At 35.3% G+C, this 18,307-nt stretch overlaps 1 protein-coding gene across 5 annotated transcripts in view; it reads right to left on the reverse strand.

Moving 5' to 3' along the window:
• Window positions 1-18,307, reverse strand: part of PCDH7 (protocadherin 7) — a 285,045-nt gene that overhangs the window by 230,401 nt on the left and 36,337 nt on the right. Inside the window, exon 2 of one of the 5 annotated variants that reach the window (XM_026120489.2) lies at window positions 498-2,865. The exons of the other annotated variants lie outside the window; for them this stretch is intronic. Within the exon in view, the coding sequence (XP_025976274.2) occupies window positions 2,788-2,865 (78 nt within the window). The 3' untranslated portion in view covers window positions 498-2,787. Of the gene's footprint in view, window positions 1-497; window positions 2,866-18,307 lie in introns of those variants that run through there. 5 annotated transcript variants of the gene reach the window in all.

Here is an 18,307-nt window from a genome sequence, read left to right on the forward strand (position 1 = left end):
GAAAATGAAACAGGTATGGACAGACTTTTCTTTCATCCATCTAGGACAATGGCAGGCAGAAAGCAGAATGCCCTTGTCACAAATAAGCTTTCACTTCCTCTTTCCGAATGAAAAAAAGATGTTACCCAACCATGAAGCAGCCATAGGAGGCAAAGAGGAAAGAAGCAGCTGTAAAAAGCTGTATCACCACTTGTAATTTTGAAACTCATGGTGTCTTGCAAGTTGATGTCACACAGGAAAAAATCCTTCATTTGGCCTCCCAGAGTTTTGCTGACCTTTCCCCACTGGTGGTGTAGCAGAAGGCAAAGAAAAGTGCTTTGATTTCATACAAATCACTTGGCTGCTAAACTCTGAAATCTGAAAATTACAGGAGTTGCACAATATTTTTCAAGGATCCTCTGTTGGTAATTGCTTCTGACCAGAAAATTAAATACACAACAATGAAACTGCAATGAACACAAAAGACACAATTTTGATTTCATTCATTGTTGCAGAATAATTTTATTGAGATACAGGTTTGCTGTATCTGAGATAAAACTCTGACCAGAGGTCTTCAACATTTATCTTTACACTCTCCAGCTTAAACATTTTTTTCTGACTAAGATAATGCCAATACTCAGAAAAAGGGTTAAAAATTCACAAATATGTTTGCATACTTAATGCATTCATTTCTGTGAAATTCTACATATTAAATATATTTTGTTATTATTTCTCATCTTTAGACAAGCTTTGCAACCGCTCTGAACTCACTGAAGAATCAGAATGAAATATGGTCTATGCATCATAAATACTCCACATACTGCTTTCCATGACCTATTGAATTAAAAGAAATGGCTAAAGAATGCAAAGGAAACAATCTGTATGCTGACCTTTTTTAATAAAGGTGCTAATACGAATTTTTATAGAACCTGTGATATTCCTGAACAATGCATCACATCTGAGGGAGGCACATTTCTCCTTTTACATCTTTTTGCTTCTTCTTCCTTTGCATTCCCCTTTTTCTTATTTTTTGCTTTCTTTCCCTCTGTATTTTCTTGATTTTCAAAGGATTCCTTTATGCAAAGTTACTGAAGGTCTCAAAGTGTTTTCATATCAGTGAGTTCTAGCAATCAAGGTTAAATAAACAAAGTACCTATAGAAAACTGAATCTATTCAAAAATGAAAGAATTGATTTTTTTATTTTAATTTTGTTTATTGATTTCGTTCACAGAAAAGAAAATCAATACAGTAGCAGTGTACAGACTTTGAAGTTTGGTAATATATTCTCGGTACAATAGAGAGGTCAAAGCCTCTACCGTATCATAAATTCCTCCACTTGGAACTGATTACCACAAGTGGAAAAGAGTGGCAGACTATCAGTTTTGAGGGAATAAACACAAAAGATGAGCTAATTCAGACCTGAATGCATAACAGTAAGGAGAGAAAAAGTGGTCTTCAGCATTGTTGCTCATACAGGTGAAAAGCCATTTTGTGAAGGCAAGTTATAACATACACTTAAGTAAAAAATACAATATGGTTTCCTCACATAGTTGTACCAGATTTAGATCAGAATATTCAACTGGCTGAAGTTATGCCTTACTCTTCAAAAAAAAAGAGCTTGTCAAAATATTCTTTAATACTCGAAACATCCACTCTTGCAGTTTTTTAGGATGAAGATGAATGATATGAATGAAGCAATTATTTAGGAGAAAATATTCAGCCTCTACTTTCTCCAAGTCATAAGCTGAGGTACTTATAGTGTAATATCCAAACAAACATAAAATAAATACAAAATTGGAAGTTTAAAAAATAAATATATGTGTATAGATAGATAGATTTGAATATAATTGGGGTTGGGACTATAGTCTTTTGCTTTGTACGATGTATATAGTTTAACAGTGACTGAGTTGTAGAGGTTCTCCCTACATGTGTTTTGATTTTGGCAGTTGTATTATTATTGTCACAACTATTCTAGCCTAGAATTCTCCAGCCATATGAATTAACCTGTGTTTAACAACCAAACTGTGTGTATATATGTAGGTGACTGTTGACTCCTGTATTCTCTGGTAGTCATTTAGTATGTTTTGTTTTCTCCTCTTCTCTGTATCAACCTCACTTCCTTGTAGAGCCATTTTTTCAGCAAAATCTGAAGACTTCTTCCCCTAATTTTTCTCCCCATCTCTCTCTCATCTGCCCAAGTAGTGCAAAGATTTTTAAATAATAGGACTATATCTGGTTTTCCAGGAATCCAGTTCTGAGGTATAGAATATTTTTCTTTGTTTATCTAGCACATCATCAGGACTGTTCATTTTTTTCAGCAAACCACAAATACTTCCTTGATTCAAACACTAAAAATTCAATCTTATTCACACTCATCTCCCAGTTATTAATTGAAGCAATCATCTAATCAAATTTTAGTCCTTTCAAAGATGGAACAAAGCAGAAAACAGTGTTTTTTCATTCTGTTCATACTTCTAAATTACATGGCATTTGATCCTCTTCCTCCACTGATGATCATTTTTGCTTACCAAACCTTTCCTGCATCCCTTTTGTTTCTCTGGTTGGGAATCTTGTCTCTGCTTAATGTCTTTCCAAAAGCACCCAAAATGTAATCTGAATCTCTTGTTTTCAATTTTTTAAATGATTTGTTGTGAGGTTTTTTTCAGTTTCAGTTTTTGAAAAAAGGTCCACTTAGTTCTGCAGTGACCCTGTCCCCTGGGAATCGATTTCTTAATATGAGAGTAAAGAGAATTCATGTATTTTGTGATCCAACATTCATTAGAGTTGGAGTTTCACTTCATAAAAACTTCACTTACGAGCACATACATTCATTTTATACGATTCCTCAATGTGGCCAGGGTGCTGCGTAGTCTGCACTGTATCCACCTACAAAAAATACAAAAATATATGTCTGCTTACCGAGCAGAATTTAACTCATCTAATCCTGTATCATGGATCTTATAAGTAAGCAAAGAGTCCTCTTCTCTCTAGTAGGTCCAAACATACACCACAGCGTAACTATTTGACAGTGAAAATAGTCAGAATAGCATTATGTATTATTTAATGATAAAAGGAATCAAGTGAACTATGTCCAGGAACAGAATGGTTTAAATCACACAGTGGTATGTAATAATGTACATACTGTACAAAATACTGCAGTAATTTCTGATTCTTCCTTTTCTTATTAAAATTACTGCACACAGAGTAAAAAATAATATGTTTCAGCTATCAGTCAGTGACAAACATAACTTTTCTCCATGAAGTCATGGAATAAATAGCACAAAAAGTCACTAATAATATCAGCTGGTTTAAAGAAGCAAAGAATAGGAATTTCATAAGAAAACAAACAAATAGCACCTCTTTCCCTTGCCCCCTCCCCAAAAAACTGGAGTCAGATGTGGACAGTAATATACAAAATACGGTGATACTCTTCACAAAATTCTGTGAAAATGTAAGTCAGTCAAAATGCTATATATCAACTGTTATACTATAAGGTGGACATAAAGAAAACTAAGAATTAGAGGAAAATGTGCTTTCCTTGAACTACTTTGATCAATATGTTTATGAGGGGAATGAGACGCTGAAGAGATATGCACATCTAATGATAAATAGTGAATGTTTCTGTCCAACAGATTCTTCAAAACCAGCTCTTAAAATATCACTCAAAAACAGGTCATCTTTGCAAAAAACATTAACTCTGTGAGTTGGTTATATAATACATTTAGTTGTCATTCATCAGCTAGTCTTTCCAGCTTTTTAAATATTTTTGTACTATTAATAATTTATATTTATTTCACACCACTCAGTGCTAATTCCTTCTTTTCCAGCATTTTAATGAATCACTCTTTCTAATCTATTACACATAAGTGAAGTTAAAACCAATTTACACAAGTGTAGGATAACAATGTCAAGCATCTCTACAAAGCTGCTTTTGCTCTATGAACTTAATCCATAAAAGACTCCCAAATGTCCTCAAGTAAGTAACGTCTGTTCCCCAATCTAAATATGATCTTCTTACAGGAAGCCATCTGGGACAAGCAAGCAAAACATTCTGCTATGGTTGCAGAAGAAATATATTTATGCCTCAGTAAAAGTTTTCACCATCATCAATCCAATTATATGCAAATCTCTTTATTCTGTTTCCACTATCTTAGCTCACCTAAATAGCAAAAATACTAGACTGGCCAAAAAAGCTTGACAGAAATATATATAATGCTTCTGTCCATCCATCCATCCATTCATCCATCTATCTATCCCATAAGTACATTCAGCACCTCAAAGTTGGTGACTTCAATTCTACATAGCAGTTATTCGAATTCATGTAAAAAATAAATTTAGCTAACTTTAAGGAGAATGCATTCACTGGAATGGTAGACTTGTCCACCATGCAATCAACAGGATCTGCTTATATATGTTTTAAGTATCTTTCTCCAAGATACAAAGGCAAAAGTGAGCACTGGTTGTATTTATAAGATATTTCTGAGGACAAAAAAGTTCATAAGTGTAATAGACTTTTCTAAAACCAATTTTTCTCTTCTATGACTGAGAGATTCCTGGTATTCTTCAGTTAATAAATCAAATCATAAATCAATGCAAGTAGAAAAAATAAAACAGGCAAAAAAAATTACCTGGTATCTACTAGACAAAGTGTTAAATCTTTGTATCAGAAATGCAATACAGTATGTCCTCACAAATGCAAACAATCATGGAGGTCTCACTGGGTATGTCCATATTACCCAGCAGTGCATATTACCTGTGCAGTATAAAGCAAAGGAGGACAGCGTGTCTTGCTGCAATTCATTACGGTTCCGGGACTGTAGGTCTACACTGTGTCTTTACCAGCAATGAAGTCCGCACACACTGTGCATGTACAGAGAGCAAACTGCTGGAGGATGCCGCATCTGCATTGCAAGTGGTAGACACCATGTGACACCCTGAGGACCATCCTGGAAGGAATTTGCTTCTAAGGGATCTGCAGCACATTCAAATGTGCACAGTAGGACTCCATAGATAGACTCATAGCAAATCTACACCAGAAAGAACCTGCACTAAATCATTAATGCAGAAGCATCCACAGATTGCCCAGCACTTCCTGCTATTGTAATGACTGATGGAAAAACTATAAAATTCTTTTTTCTCCTTCTCTAAACATCTGTGAAATGACGTGTTGTTTCCCTCACTTTTCTCTTGCAATTGGAGAATTTTGCTAATTTCTAGGCAGGTGAAATTACTGTCTCTCTTATCCTCCCATTTCCCAGTATGGAACTGCACATATACCCAAGAGAGTAAAATAAAGAATTAAGAGTCAGTTTTCACGAGCCAGATGCTTGAAGTTCTCTGCTAAGCCGGTCCGTAACACAGAAACACAGGCCTGGAAGGCTCTTCTTACATTCTAAGTCCAGTTCCTTTTTATCCTAAGGATAATGTCATGTATTTCCCTGATAGGTTATAGTTTTCTTACCTCAATATTTCAATGGGAAATCTGCTGCTGAATTTCACTGCTGCAGGACTTAAAAATTACTCTAATATCCAACCCCAATTTATTCTTATGTATTCATATCTATTTGTTCTTTTTTCCTTAACTTACATATTCATTGCTACTGGCAAGTGAACTTTAATGTTAACTCCATATATGCTATTACAGTAATTATTTTATGTCTACAACCCATAACAGACTACTACAAGCTTTAGAATAATTAACTTTTGCAAGTACACCTTTTAATTGTTACATTTTTTCTATCTTACCTCTTACTTTATTCATTTAATACTAAATCTGAGTCTGCAAAGATATTATGATTGCGGTATATATTATATATTATTCTCACTGAAATGTATGTATTATTAAAAATTTGAGACAGTACAACTTTCTGCAACTTTCAGTGTGTCTCTAAACAAAGCTGAAAGGTACAACATGTTCAGTTTTGCCCACTAAGCATATACTAGATAAAAATATATCTTGATAGATTCCCTACTACATTGCACAAAATGTTTCTAACCTATTTTTAAACTTCTTTAACACACACGACTTCATTTTCAGTTTGTGACAGAAATCAAAATAGGATGTGAGAAACTATGGAAAAAATGAATATTAGGTTTCCTAAGAATATACATGCATAATAAATACAAATTTAGGCTGAAACTCTAATTTTCATACTCTTTAATTCATATTTTAATGGAACAATATATTTGTTGTGTAAGCTTTAAAGTATACAAAACCAAAGGACCACAATCGCACAAAAATATGAATCAGTAAATAAAAATTTTAACACCTTCATGTGCTTTACCTTTTGTGCACTATTTGCCAAATCATTAAGGGCTATATATAGAGCGAAAAAATACTGAAGCAACTTGACATTGATGAAACCTGCTATATGGTTTGCATATGACTTGCATAATACATTTATTAAAATTCTGTTACCTTACCCTAGTGAATAAAAATACAAATACAGTCTTATAAGAAAGACCGTAATAACAAAAATGCTACATATTTAACTTACTTAGTACAATCTTAAGCCAGAAACACTCTGATCTTTCTTGAAAACTGAGTAATACTCAAGACTTGACTCGATACCACGTCAAGAAAAAGCAAAGCCTCACAGAAAAACAGAACAGCAAGTACTGATACCCTTAGACACCTCTGTTGCTGCAGATCTCACTGCAAGGTTTGTGCTGCTCTTTAAAGAATTTACGGGACATAGCTTGATCTTGGTGGAGATAATACAACTAATAGTTTAGTCCATTGGTAAGAAACAGAAGTATGAAAAGCCCAGCCCTTTTTCTCTTTTTGAGAAATACAGGAACCTACTGGAAGGAATATATCTATATAATTCTTTTTCTGCATTGATCAAACTCCATTTGAAAACTAAATGATTTTTTATTTCACCCTCATACCTTCAGAAGGCTGAAATCTTTCTTTCAATTTTCCAGCCTAAGTCATATACTAACTGCTGTAATATCAGCATTCTTTTTTTCCTGATATTTATTCCCACTATATTTACAAAGAGCAATCAAATCTCCTCTCATCACTTACTTTCTTAAGGCTCTGAGATACATATAGCAATGGCTTAAAACCAGATGGCAGTAACAGTTACCACTATCACCAATCTGCTCCACCCCTCTGATGGGCATTAAAGCCTCCAGGGCAGGGTTGTCTGATACGCCTATGAATGAGCTCCTGCACTACTGCAGTCTTCAGCTGGGCGTATTAGAGTAAAACAATTCCAATTTTTGTTTACCCTAATACACCTGGCAGTGGTTCACAAATCATTCAGAGGAGGCTGAAGTATTCCTGCCTTGAGGATAGTAACAGCTTCTGCAATTCAGTTTTAGCCTGCCACTACATGTCTTTCAGAGCCCTAAGTCTGACTAAGCAAAGCCCTTTTAGTCATCTCTTGAACAGCTAACTCCATGGTTTCTCTTGCAGCTCTTCTCTGAATCCCTGAACGTAAGCTTAATTCTTCCTGAATATGGTTGACCAGAATTATATAACAGTCTTTCAGATGAAGTCTCATAAATGCGTCCTCAACTGATAGGAATACATCCATTTTTCTCATTGCAATATGCCACCTGATGCACGCTTACTAATATTGCAGGAACAAATTTGCCTATGTCACATTGGTGCTCATAACAACTTTGTGATTAATTCATTAAATTCTCCTCTCTTTCTCTTATTTCCAACTGATGATTTCCTAACTGAATTTACAAGTTATAGTCCTGCTATTATTACTGTATTTTGAGCTATTAAGTTTTATTTTATTGCTACAGTCAAAAAAGTTTTCCACTCCCTCATCTAGTATAGTCTAATCCTCCTCCATACACATCATGTTTATCATATTTGCTTCAACATGAAGTTTCATTACTATACTTGCATTCTTTGCACCAAGGTCATTTTTTAAAATATAAAACAAAATCAGTCCTAAGACTGATGCTTGACTTGAATGAACAGCTTTCCCTCCATTTCAATGCTTCCCTTTGCAACAAAACCCATTGTCATCTCATTTTAGCCAATTTCTTACACATTTTATAATTCCTCTACTAATCCCCATCTTCCTCAGCTGAACAGATAATTTCCCATGTGGCACAGTATCAACTGCTTGCTGAAGTCCGAAGAGAAGAGATTACTACATTTTCTTTATCTAGAAAATTGGTTATCTTCTCAAAGGAAGGTATCAGATTGGTTTGGTATGAACCCCTTTCAGTAAAACCATTTTCAATTTCCATTTTATCCCATCTTCCTTTTTCCTTTATGTCAGTAACTCTATTTTTTCAAATAAATCTTCTCTGCTGTTTGCTAAAAAATGAGGTCACGCTTCTAGACCTTTATCCCCCTTCTTCATCTTCTCCACTACTTAAATATAAATACCATATTTGCTATTCTCCAACAAAACAGTACCATTTTTTCCTAGCACATTTATTTACAAGAAGACGGGGAATGTTGTGTTCCAGTTCACTCAGGATTCTGTGAGTAGGCTTATCTGCTCCTCCTTGACTTAAATATATCAAACTCCAAGTTTCGCTTTCATCTCAGATTGACTTCCAGCTTTTGCCCCCATACAACACTATTATCACCTTCATTGAAAACTAAGGCAAAACATTAATTTCAATTTTGGGTCACAACTAAGTTATCTTTTTCCTCTAAGTGTAATAATTGTTCTATTTCTTTTTTCTTGATCTCTTTTGGTTAATACAACTACATAATATTTTACTGTTTCTTTTAATCCTCTCTGTAATGCCTACCTCAGTTGATTTTTGTCAGCATCCTACCCTTTACCCCAAACTGACCCCCCATAGTGTATCTTTCTTTGATTAGCTGACCCTCCCCTTCTCCTCCTGTTTCTCATTGCTTGCAGTTTTCGTGATTACATATTTTATTCAATGGAAAAGACCCATTTTTCTATCTCTTGTCTGTACACAGAATTAAGAATTGAGTATCTGAGCCTCTGAAAAGACGTCTAAGATGGGTATGAAAAGTATTTGCATGCCACCTTACCCACTTTCCTCCGTTCTGTCTTTGGCACTACTACCATTTTCTCTACCTGCTACCCAAAGCCAATGCTGTAGAGAATAAGCCATATAGCTTGAACAGGGAATGTACTTCTCCAAGTCCCAGCATTAATCTGCCTAAAGACAAAATCTCTCTTTTCTCTGCCAGTGATCCTTTGCCACTTCAGACACAGTACTACATTTGTTTATAACAGCTTCTCCAGCCATCATATAGTACTCAGTAAGACAGAAAGAAAATAAAGATTGGCAATACTTCTGTGTCTAATGTATGCAAAAACTGAGGTGAATGGCAAATAAGGTTTATTTTAATGCAATTGTATTTTTAAAAGGTGATAACACTAACAAAACAAGTTTTCTTTTTGGATTTTTTTTTTATATGGCACATTTTTCATCACTGCCTAATTTATAATCTGCATATAACAGTACCTGTCAATTAAATTTGTTGCTTACTAAAGTCTTCATTTGCAAGTACTAGGTCAAAGAGGACTTCTAGAGAAATATTTTTGAGAGACATAAGTATTTTTCATGGAATGAAATGCTTTATAGATATATTTAAAATAGAGTGCTATGATGTGGCAAAAATAGAAAGATGATGATACATTTATGGTTGACTTTGCAATGTGAAGTATTACTCTTCATCTCATGGGCACAATAAACTTAACAGAGCACTTTACACTTCAGGCATTTGGAGACCCTGGGCCAGCAATCCCTGTTCAATACAGACCCTCCAACTACACCTGAGATATAGCAGCTACTGGGCTTCAGAGGCAGGAGAAGCAAGAGATTGACTGGAGAGGAAAATAACTGCAACGATACCATGGGGAGCAGGAATTCTGTCACAGGACCAGACCAGCTGTTATTCCTGGGCAGATAAAATTCCAGATGTCAGGCGCAAGGAGGATGAGGCCAGAGGCAAAGTAGGGTTCTAAAGGCAGAGTCTCAGGGGCAAAAACTAACCAAAAATGTTATGGACAGAAATGATAGGAAAAGGAAGAAGGCATGGAGGGAAAAAATGGGGTTAACTGCTTTATACAGGATCTTTGGACAGGAATTGACTAGATAGGCCTACCAACTTTTATACTAAATTCAAGAATGCAGTCAGATATCATTCTCACCCTAGATTAGAAGACTTTTTGACTATTGCGACACCCTACCATATAGGGATATTGTACTAAAGAAAAATGAAGAAAGACCATTAAGAAAATATGCCAGAAGGCAAAGATAAGCATTGCTTATCTTCAGTGTCTTTATCACTGTATCACTAGAAAAGGCAGGGTTAAAAGGAGATGCAGGGGTGTATCTTTTATAAGGGCATAGGTTGATGCAACCATGTGAGCAGATGACAGAAAGCACAGTTCTAAACAATTGGATTCGCAAAATGACAGTATTTTAAAGATGAGTGTTGTTCAGTAAACAGCTGTTTTTATCATTAGTGTATGATGCAGAATAAAGAAAAAAAAACAAAGAAAGAAAAATGACTAGTTAATGAAGTGACGTTTGATTTCTTGGACATCCTTTAAAAATAAATCTAAAATGACTGAAATTAAGCTACATTGGCCAGTAACTATGATATACATGAAATTATGTCATGTGTCCAAATCTCATTACAGTACTAACAGTACACAGATCTGAAAGGAGCTGAACAGTGGAGTGAAAGAAAGTTGCATTAAAATATTTGTGAGATCAGTTAAATTATCTCATATTAAACTGCACTCCAACAATCTAAACATAGCATATTTTGCATGGTCATAGATATTAGGTGAGCACCAATCCTGAACTGGTTTCATCTTAAAATTTCATAACCATTTCCCTGCTACCTTCTCTATAGCTACTTTCTCTCAGTTTAGTCCTCCTCCTGTAATCAGGAGACCCACAGGCAAAAAACTTTGTGGAGAAATTTCTAAACTGTTTTGAAAGATACCTTTCTGCAGCTGGCTATCACACACTGGTGTACTGAAACACTGAAAAACAGAAAGCGTGTATTGCTAGAAAAAAAGGAAAGCTCAACCAATTTTTTCCTGATCTTCTGTCTGCACACAATATGGAAATATCATTTCTGTAAACTAAATAGAAACTTGCTAGAAATACGCAGAAAAAAATCAGTCATTGTGCACTTATTCCAGGACTCTGAATCTTTCCATTTAGGAGGTGGCAAATTCTTCTTCCCTTAAAAGAAGCACAACAGCAGAACCCTATTTAAAGCTACCTATTCACAAAACATGTGGAAAAATTGTGTAACTACTGAGCAGAGTTAGAGGAAGCTACATTATCAGTTACAGTTTTTCAGTTATATCCTTCATGATTCTCAAAACTGTGACGTGGCTTAGCTTCTTCAAGAAAATGACACATCTTTGGAATCCTTTTCCTAAAAGCTTTCATGTTGTTTATGAGGAAAAAAGTATTGAGTGGATACTCTCCAACTTTTGGCTTTCCTTGAACCAAACACATAGTTCAGGTCAATGGAAAAAAACCCTTTGCTTTGTTGAAAGGAAAATACCTGAGTCCTTTCTGCGTATATCAGACAAGAACTTGAAAAATCCAGGGTTCTAGATATCTTGCTAGGACTTGCTAAAATTAAAATGATGCAAAATAATTTCAGGAAACTCTAGCTGGGACTAAGGGGAAAGAAAATATCTATGACAGGTTTAAGGCAAGCTTAAGGTAGTCAACTTAATTTACTACTTAAGGTAGTTAAGCTCTTTTTTGGAAAAGATTACCAAATAAAACAACATGAGCAAAAAGACAGTTAGAGGAACACTGGCTGTGCTTGTCTGTACCGACACATACTTTGGCTTCCATATAGGGATAGCTCTTTGTTTGGGGTCCATCCTCACCAGAACTTTGTAACCCTTGCTAAAGTCTTGCTGAGCATTGTCTCCCTTCTGCCCTCAGTGAGCATGCTAGCACACTGAGGACATGCTAGCACCAAGTCTGGTGCCACATCAAAATGGAGCAGGAGATAAAGCATATACTGGAAGGTTGCTGCTCTGTTACTGGGATGAGCAGAAATTTTATCATGAGCAATTATTATCTGCTCAAGTAGGAAGAGTCATGTTCAATAAGCTCTCATCCCTACTTTTAAGGTTGGTCTTCTTAAATGTCTTCAAGGCTATATGCTGAAATTCAAGAAAATTGAAACTACCAGGCCTGTGCCCTTCTAGACTTTTGCCTCATAGTGGTGCAGAAGGCACCCATGAAACCAAAGGGGAGCAAAGCAAAGGCCACCAAAAGATGTGGTATTTCAGTCTTCCTGGTTACCTTTCTAGGTCTGTTGATACCAGGTGGGAGAAAACTGCACTTGTTCAAACGGTGGCTAGGTTATGGCATAAAAATATGCAGTCCTACATGAAACACGATTGCTACATATATTCTAAAAAAATCTATCACTTACACCAGTTTTCAACCATGTTAATAAGTGGCAAAGAGCTATTACCACTGTGCTAAATAAATGTCAAAAATCTAGCATAGAGATCTCATTAGTTATTTAAAAACAAACAAAAAAGGTATTAGCAAATGTTTAGAAAACCCGATCTGACCAAAATATTCTCCCGATTTTATTCCTAAAATATTATTTCTGTGTTACTGAAATGAATGTGAACACAAGACAAAATATTCTAATTTCTGAGCAGCAATATAGCTGTGAAGAAAATAATATAGTCTGATACAATCTCATCTTGCCAGACTTTACTTAGGTCCTCACTATATAACTACGTTCCATGAAAGCCTGTTATGATCCAAAACTGTTTAGAACTACTAATTAAACCAGGAGAACTGCACTCCTCATAAAGTGTTTTACATTTGCTATGTCAGGGTTCTCATTTGTGCTTTCAGGAAAAAAAACTAAAAGGTGTCGCATCTTCAATGAGTGCACACATTTTATATAGATATACTTTATTTACTCAATTTGTTTTAAGTTGGAGAGTGAGGAGGAATCTTTGACAAAACTGTCATCTTTAAAATACAGTGATATTTCATTTTTCTCCTTCTGCACTATTTAGATTGCTTGGAACTCAAATACTTCCAGCAGCCACTGTGTCCAATTTTTCAGAGCTGTCACTTCCTAGCAAATCTGCTTAAGCAAAATACTTATGTTGTTAGAAAACAGAGCAAACGTATATTATAAAATGCCTTCTATACTCCTTTGCAGGAAGTTTTGTATTCAAGCACATAAAACAGCAAGAATGTACAAAAATTTAAAAGTTGACTTTTACAGACTGGTTTAAATCCATAAATCCAGTACACTTGTGATTAGTTTCCAAAGGTTGTTAGAATTAGCTCACTTTTTTTTGACTTAGCTGATTTTTTCCACAAAATAATTATATAATCAAAATACCATTTTCAAAGCAACCACACAAGGTCATTAAAACTAAAAAGAACCCTTCTCCTGAAGAACAAGTCAGTGGAAGAGAACCATTTTTAACCCTTTTTAGTCCCCATATTTGGTTAGTACACTCTTTTTGTCAGCATTTGATGCCCTGCAAGGTAAGACAAAATTGCTACAGCTTTACACTTAATGTGCAGGAAAGGGAACAGAAATTACATGAAATGTAAACAAATTTTACAGGCTGAAATGAACTACACTGACAAAAGTTGAGATCTTTCCCTAGGATACAGATTACACTTTGCAGAAAGGAAAAAAAGGTATAAAATAAAATATTCCTTTTTAAAGTAAATTTTAAATTCCGGATGTCAATAATTTTTACAGACAATAAATTACAGATTGTTTTGGTTGTTACAGGTCAACACAAGTATTCTTTTTTGTTTCTTGATATTTTTCTAAGCTTTCCTGAATTTTTTCATTTGGTTTCTGCATTATACAAAATCTTGTCTAAATTAATCTTTCAAGTTTACACATGAAGAATTATGTAATGCTACTGTTACTTCCACTGCTTTAGAAAACCTGTCATGTTACAGGAAAGTCAGTGCTTCTTACTGTGTACAATTCAAATCCCAATTCTCCGATGGCCCGTTAACACCAAATATGTCACCCTTTAACACCGCAGAATCGATACACTGGAATGTCATGGTACCCTGATGGCCCACAAAAGCCTCTGTATACATTTATTAGACAAAGATTTTATATTACTTCAGAGAAGAAATGTGTCAAGTTAAAATCAATTTCAATTTTCTTACTAAGCAGGAAATAGTCTTAGAGAAATAAAAGTTACATTCAGTCAAGCATAGGAATGGAAAAAAGGTCAAAGTCATTCAGACATCCTCTTTTGCATTTGGACGCTTGTATGTGCACACTGTTATAAATTCTATCCCTTATTTTTGAACTATCTATTTGGACCAGGATTTTCTCAGTATCCTTTTTTTTTTTTTCTTGACAGCTCTTTCTCCAGATCATCAGCCACCAGGGACTTGTTGAAAAAGTCCAGACCTCCTTTCCAGAACACATAAGAAAAATACAAAAATAAACTAATATAAATATTCTCGTTCAATCAAACAATAATGTCTCAAAGCCTAGGTACAAAAAAAACTCTTCTAAAGGTTACTTCATCCATATCACAAGTTCATTTAAGGATTTGGGACTACTAAAGGGAAGATTAGAAAAGTTCCCTATGGCTCAAAAAATGCTCCTGTAGTACACTCCAAAGAGCGCAAGAGAAAGTTACTGACCTTTCTGACAACATTGGGAATTTTCAGATTGTACAAAACCTTCAGGGAACCCAAGACAAAAGGCAGTATCGGTTACTTCCTTTCCGTCCTTGTGGAGATGGAGAAGCAACCACTCCTGGCCAATCCAGGATTCCTTGGATGCTTAACAGAAAAATTATTAAAAAAATCCCTCTGAGCTGCTGTGCAGCTGACAGAATAATTTTGAATAATACCCTCCTTCTTTAATCTCTGTATTCCAAAACTATGTCCTTCTGTCTTTTTGGAGGAGCCCACGTATCCCCAGGACTTGATTGGGAAAAACATAGTAGAGGCCTAAGTACTTAAAATTTAACATTTGAGCTCTATTGCTCCACTAATTTTTAGAGAATTTAATACGGTGGTTTTATTCAAAACTCTTTGCAGCCCGCAAGAGAACTAGTCCACATTAAACTTCTGTAAATACCGAGCCCATATGGTCAGACCTAGCCTAGGGAGACACATAATGAAAATGAGTATGTCTATAGAGAGTAAAAGAGTTCTAAACATATATAAGCTTGATCACTTTCTAGACCAATAAGAAAGTTCCCTGTTACTCTCTCCATGGCATGTGTAATTAAAAAGAACAAAGGTGAATACATTTTCAGCAATCAACCTTCATGTTTTCTTAGTCAGGTTCAGATTACAATTCATAATCAATACACAATTCTTCTGGGAAAGATCTTTTTTTGCTGAGTACGATTTAAACCATTTGATGTCATTATTTCTTTTATGAGAGCAAACATGCTATTTTCCAAGCCACTGTACTTTATACCATGCCATTTTTCAGGAATCAATATATGCCTTCCCTCCACAGCTTAGTATATACGATGCATATATTTATCCGGAGCTGAATTTTCTAGCAATAAACTGTACATATTTGGGGTCTCACTATAAAATCCTTAAAATATTTTGCTAAATTCTTCTCACTCTGCTCATACAAATAGTCCTACCGAATTAAACAGAACTCTGATGTTGGCAAATTCAGTGATATTAAATCCTACCATATCACTTAAAGCTAACCAACATGGTTTTGCAGCTTACTACATAAACTTCTAAAACTATTTTGCAAACTCATACTAGAAATTCCCAAAATGCTTGAGAACTAGATTACATATAGGCTGTCATCAATTAAAAATCTTAACACAGCACTTACTGAAACTGTGTAAGAAACATATAAATTAAAGTTGTCACAGGAGTTATCAAACTAACCAGCTAACAAAACAATCACAGGCTTAGTTTGCTATTTTACTTTCTGTTTCCTTAATGAATTTTCTATATGTGGGAGTACGCATATAGGAAATTATACAGAGGAAGGATTAGTTTCTTCTCAATAATAAAACAAAAATGTAAACTAAAAAAAATCTACTGTTATTAGAAAGATGAAAAATATACTTACGATATGTTTCCACTGAGGCAAACTAAATAATTAAATTCCATAAAATAAAATTATACTAAAGCATATGATGATTAGTTATTTTCTCAGTTCAATGGTAAATGGACAATATAGCTTAGCATCTATAAATAGATGATAATCAAGCCAAACTGGATTGCTATGAGCTTCAGTTTTGTATTAATTCAAAACATCTTTCAGTATACAACAAACTACTACTGTAGAAATGTTATTCTTCAATAATCTTCTCAAAAAAAGAGTCTTCAACATACTAATATATGGGAGAGAATAAAGTTGTCAGCATTAAAATTGTGTTAACTGCTTATAGAGAAAAAATTCCATGTAAGACCTTTAGCAGGACCTATGTTTTTAAGGTAGTAGAATAGGCAGTATTTCTCACAGATAACAGCTAGCACCACAATTTTTCTCATAACTTTAAACTAAAATTTGTAGTATCTCATGCTATTTTTCTTTCTTTTATACTTAAATTAAAAACTGTGATAGCATGATTTTATGGAAGTCCATCAACACAACCGAAGCTTGGAAGCTAGTATTTCCAGCAGTCCAATACCATAACAAAAATTCAAACTTATTATCATGTATCATAATCTACACTGAGGGGATTATCAGCAGGACTTCCCATTAATACATTAGTGAAGTTATCAATGAAGAAAACTGGCTCAAAAAGAGCAGTGTTGCCACTCTGTTGTGGGAAATCAAAGCATTTCATCTCAGAAGCTGTTTTCATAGTCTAGCTCTCTTTTTCATTTAATCAATGACCCCCAGAACAAAGAGAGAGAGAGAAAAAAACAGTATTGTTTCAACTTGCTGCATTGCAAACGGAAAACTTCAAGCTATTGATCTAGCCAATTTCATTCCAAATACTGAATTTTGTTTGTAACTCTAGTAGTGCAATTGCATGCTGTAAATATATATACATATATATGAGGACTCCTGAGAATATGGATCTCCATACCTTTTGCCTGTTGTGAAGCAACCAGTACACAAGGCTTTCATTATTGCTACTTCCCCAGGATGCTTTAATATTTTCTATGACGTCTCTTACCAACTCACTAGTGTCTCTTAGCAGACATTGCTGTGCTCAGTTCTAAGTCTCAGGAGAGCTAGGATACTTCTACCAATTAGAAATAAGCAAGTTGTTTAATTAACACACCCTTTTCATTAATGGTTTAACCCAAACTGACAAAGAATCTTTGCTGCAAACCATGAACAAAGAAAGGAGTACTAATTAAACATCCTGGAGTTTCTAAAGGGATAGTTCCTTTCAGCACCCAAGGGATTCTTTGAACTCCTCAGAAAACCCCTCGTGCCTTCCAAGAGCACTTGGAATTTCTTGCAGCAGCCTCACTCACTCAGGGAAGAAATCCTGAACTCAAAAGATTTTGGACACTCCTGATATTTTTAAATTTAAGTTTGCATGAAAAGAAATGTTTAAAAACGCATTAGGTCAGACTAAGATACACCAGTGTTTGGCTTTATACCTGGAAAAATGTTTTTAATTCAAACTTGAATTCAGCAGATCAGGAAGGGCTTACATGATCTAACTAACTGTTTATAGTCTAATTCAAGGTGATATACAAGCTGTTGAGAGCTACCTATTACTCATCACATGGGAGCTAAACTGATGCAGCAGGGAAGAAGAATGTTGATTTATGCACTGAATACCTACCAGGAGGCATACATTTAAACAGAAAGGTCTGTCCTACTGTCACAGATTTCTTATAGCCTAGCATACATTTTCTTAAAATCAGTTGGCCGAGTTAAGAAGTAACAGGCAAAGGATTTTAACCGGCTCTGAGTCTGAATTTAAGGATTCTGATGCAAGACAAAGTGTAGCTTTCCTGGAGACAGCTAGTAGTGATCTTTGCTCCCGCTGTCCACCTCACCGCTCCCTCGCAGGTCTCCACTCCCACAGTGGGGAAAGCTAGACGCTTTATGAGGCAGCTGCTAACAGCTGCAGTTCACAGCCTGCTCCAGCAAGGTAAAAGAGCATTGATTCTCTTATATTCAGGCTTCAACTTGCGCTGATCTAATAGCTGCAGCATGAACAATTATGCGACCCCAGCAGGGGCAAAAGGATAGACAGCCGTGGGCAGTAACGGCCATGAAGTTAGACATTCCCACCCCTGAATCAGACCTTGAAGGCAGAGTAGGTATAAAGCAATTATAAATATGTTGTGTTTGGAGGGAAGCAGAAGTAGTATTACACTGTCTTAGTCTCCCTTATACTCTGGTGTACTTAACCACTTTTAAATTTGATACAGAGCCCAAGAG

The sequence above is a fragment of the Dromaius novaehollandiae genome, chromosome 4 (assembly GCF_036370855.1).
Source record: "Dromaius novaehollandiae isolate bDroNov1 chromosome 4, bDroNov1.hap1, whole genome shotgun sequence".
Classification (NCBI taxonomy): domain Eukaryota; kingdom Metazoa; phylum Chordata; class Aves; order Casuariiformes; family Dromaiidae; genus Dromaius; species Dromaius novaehollandiae.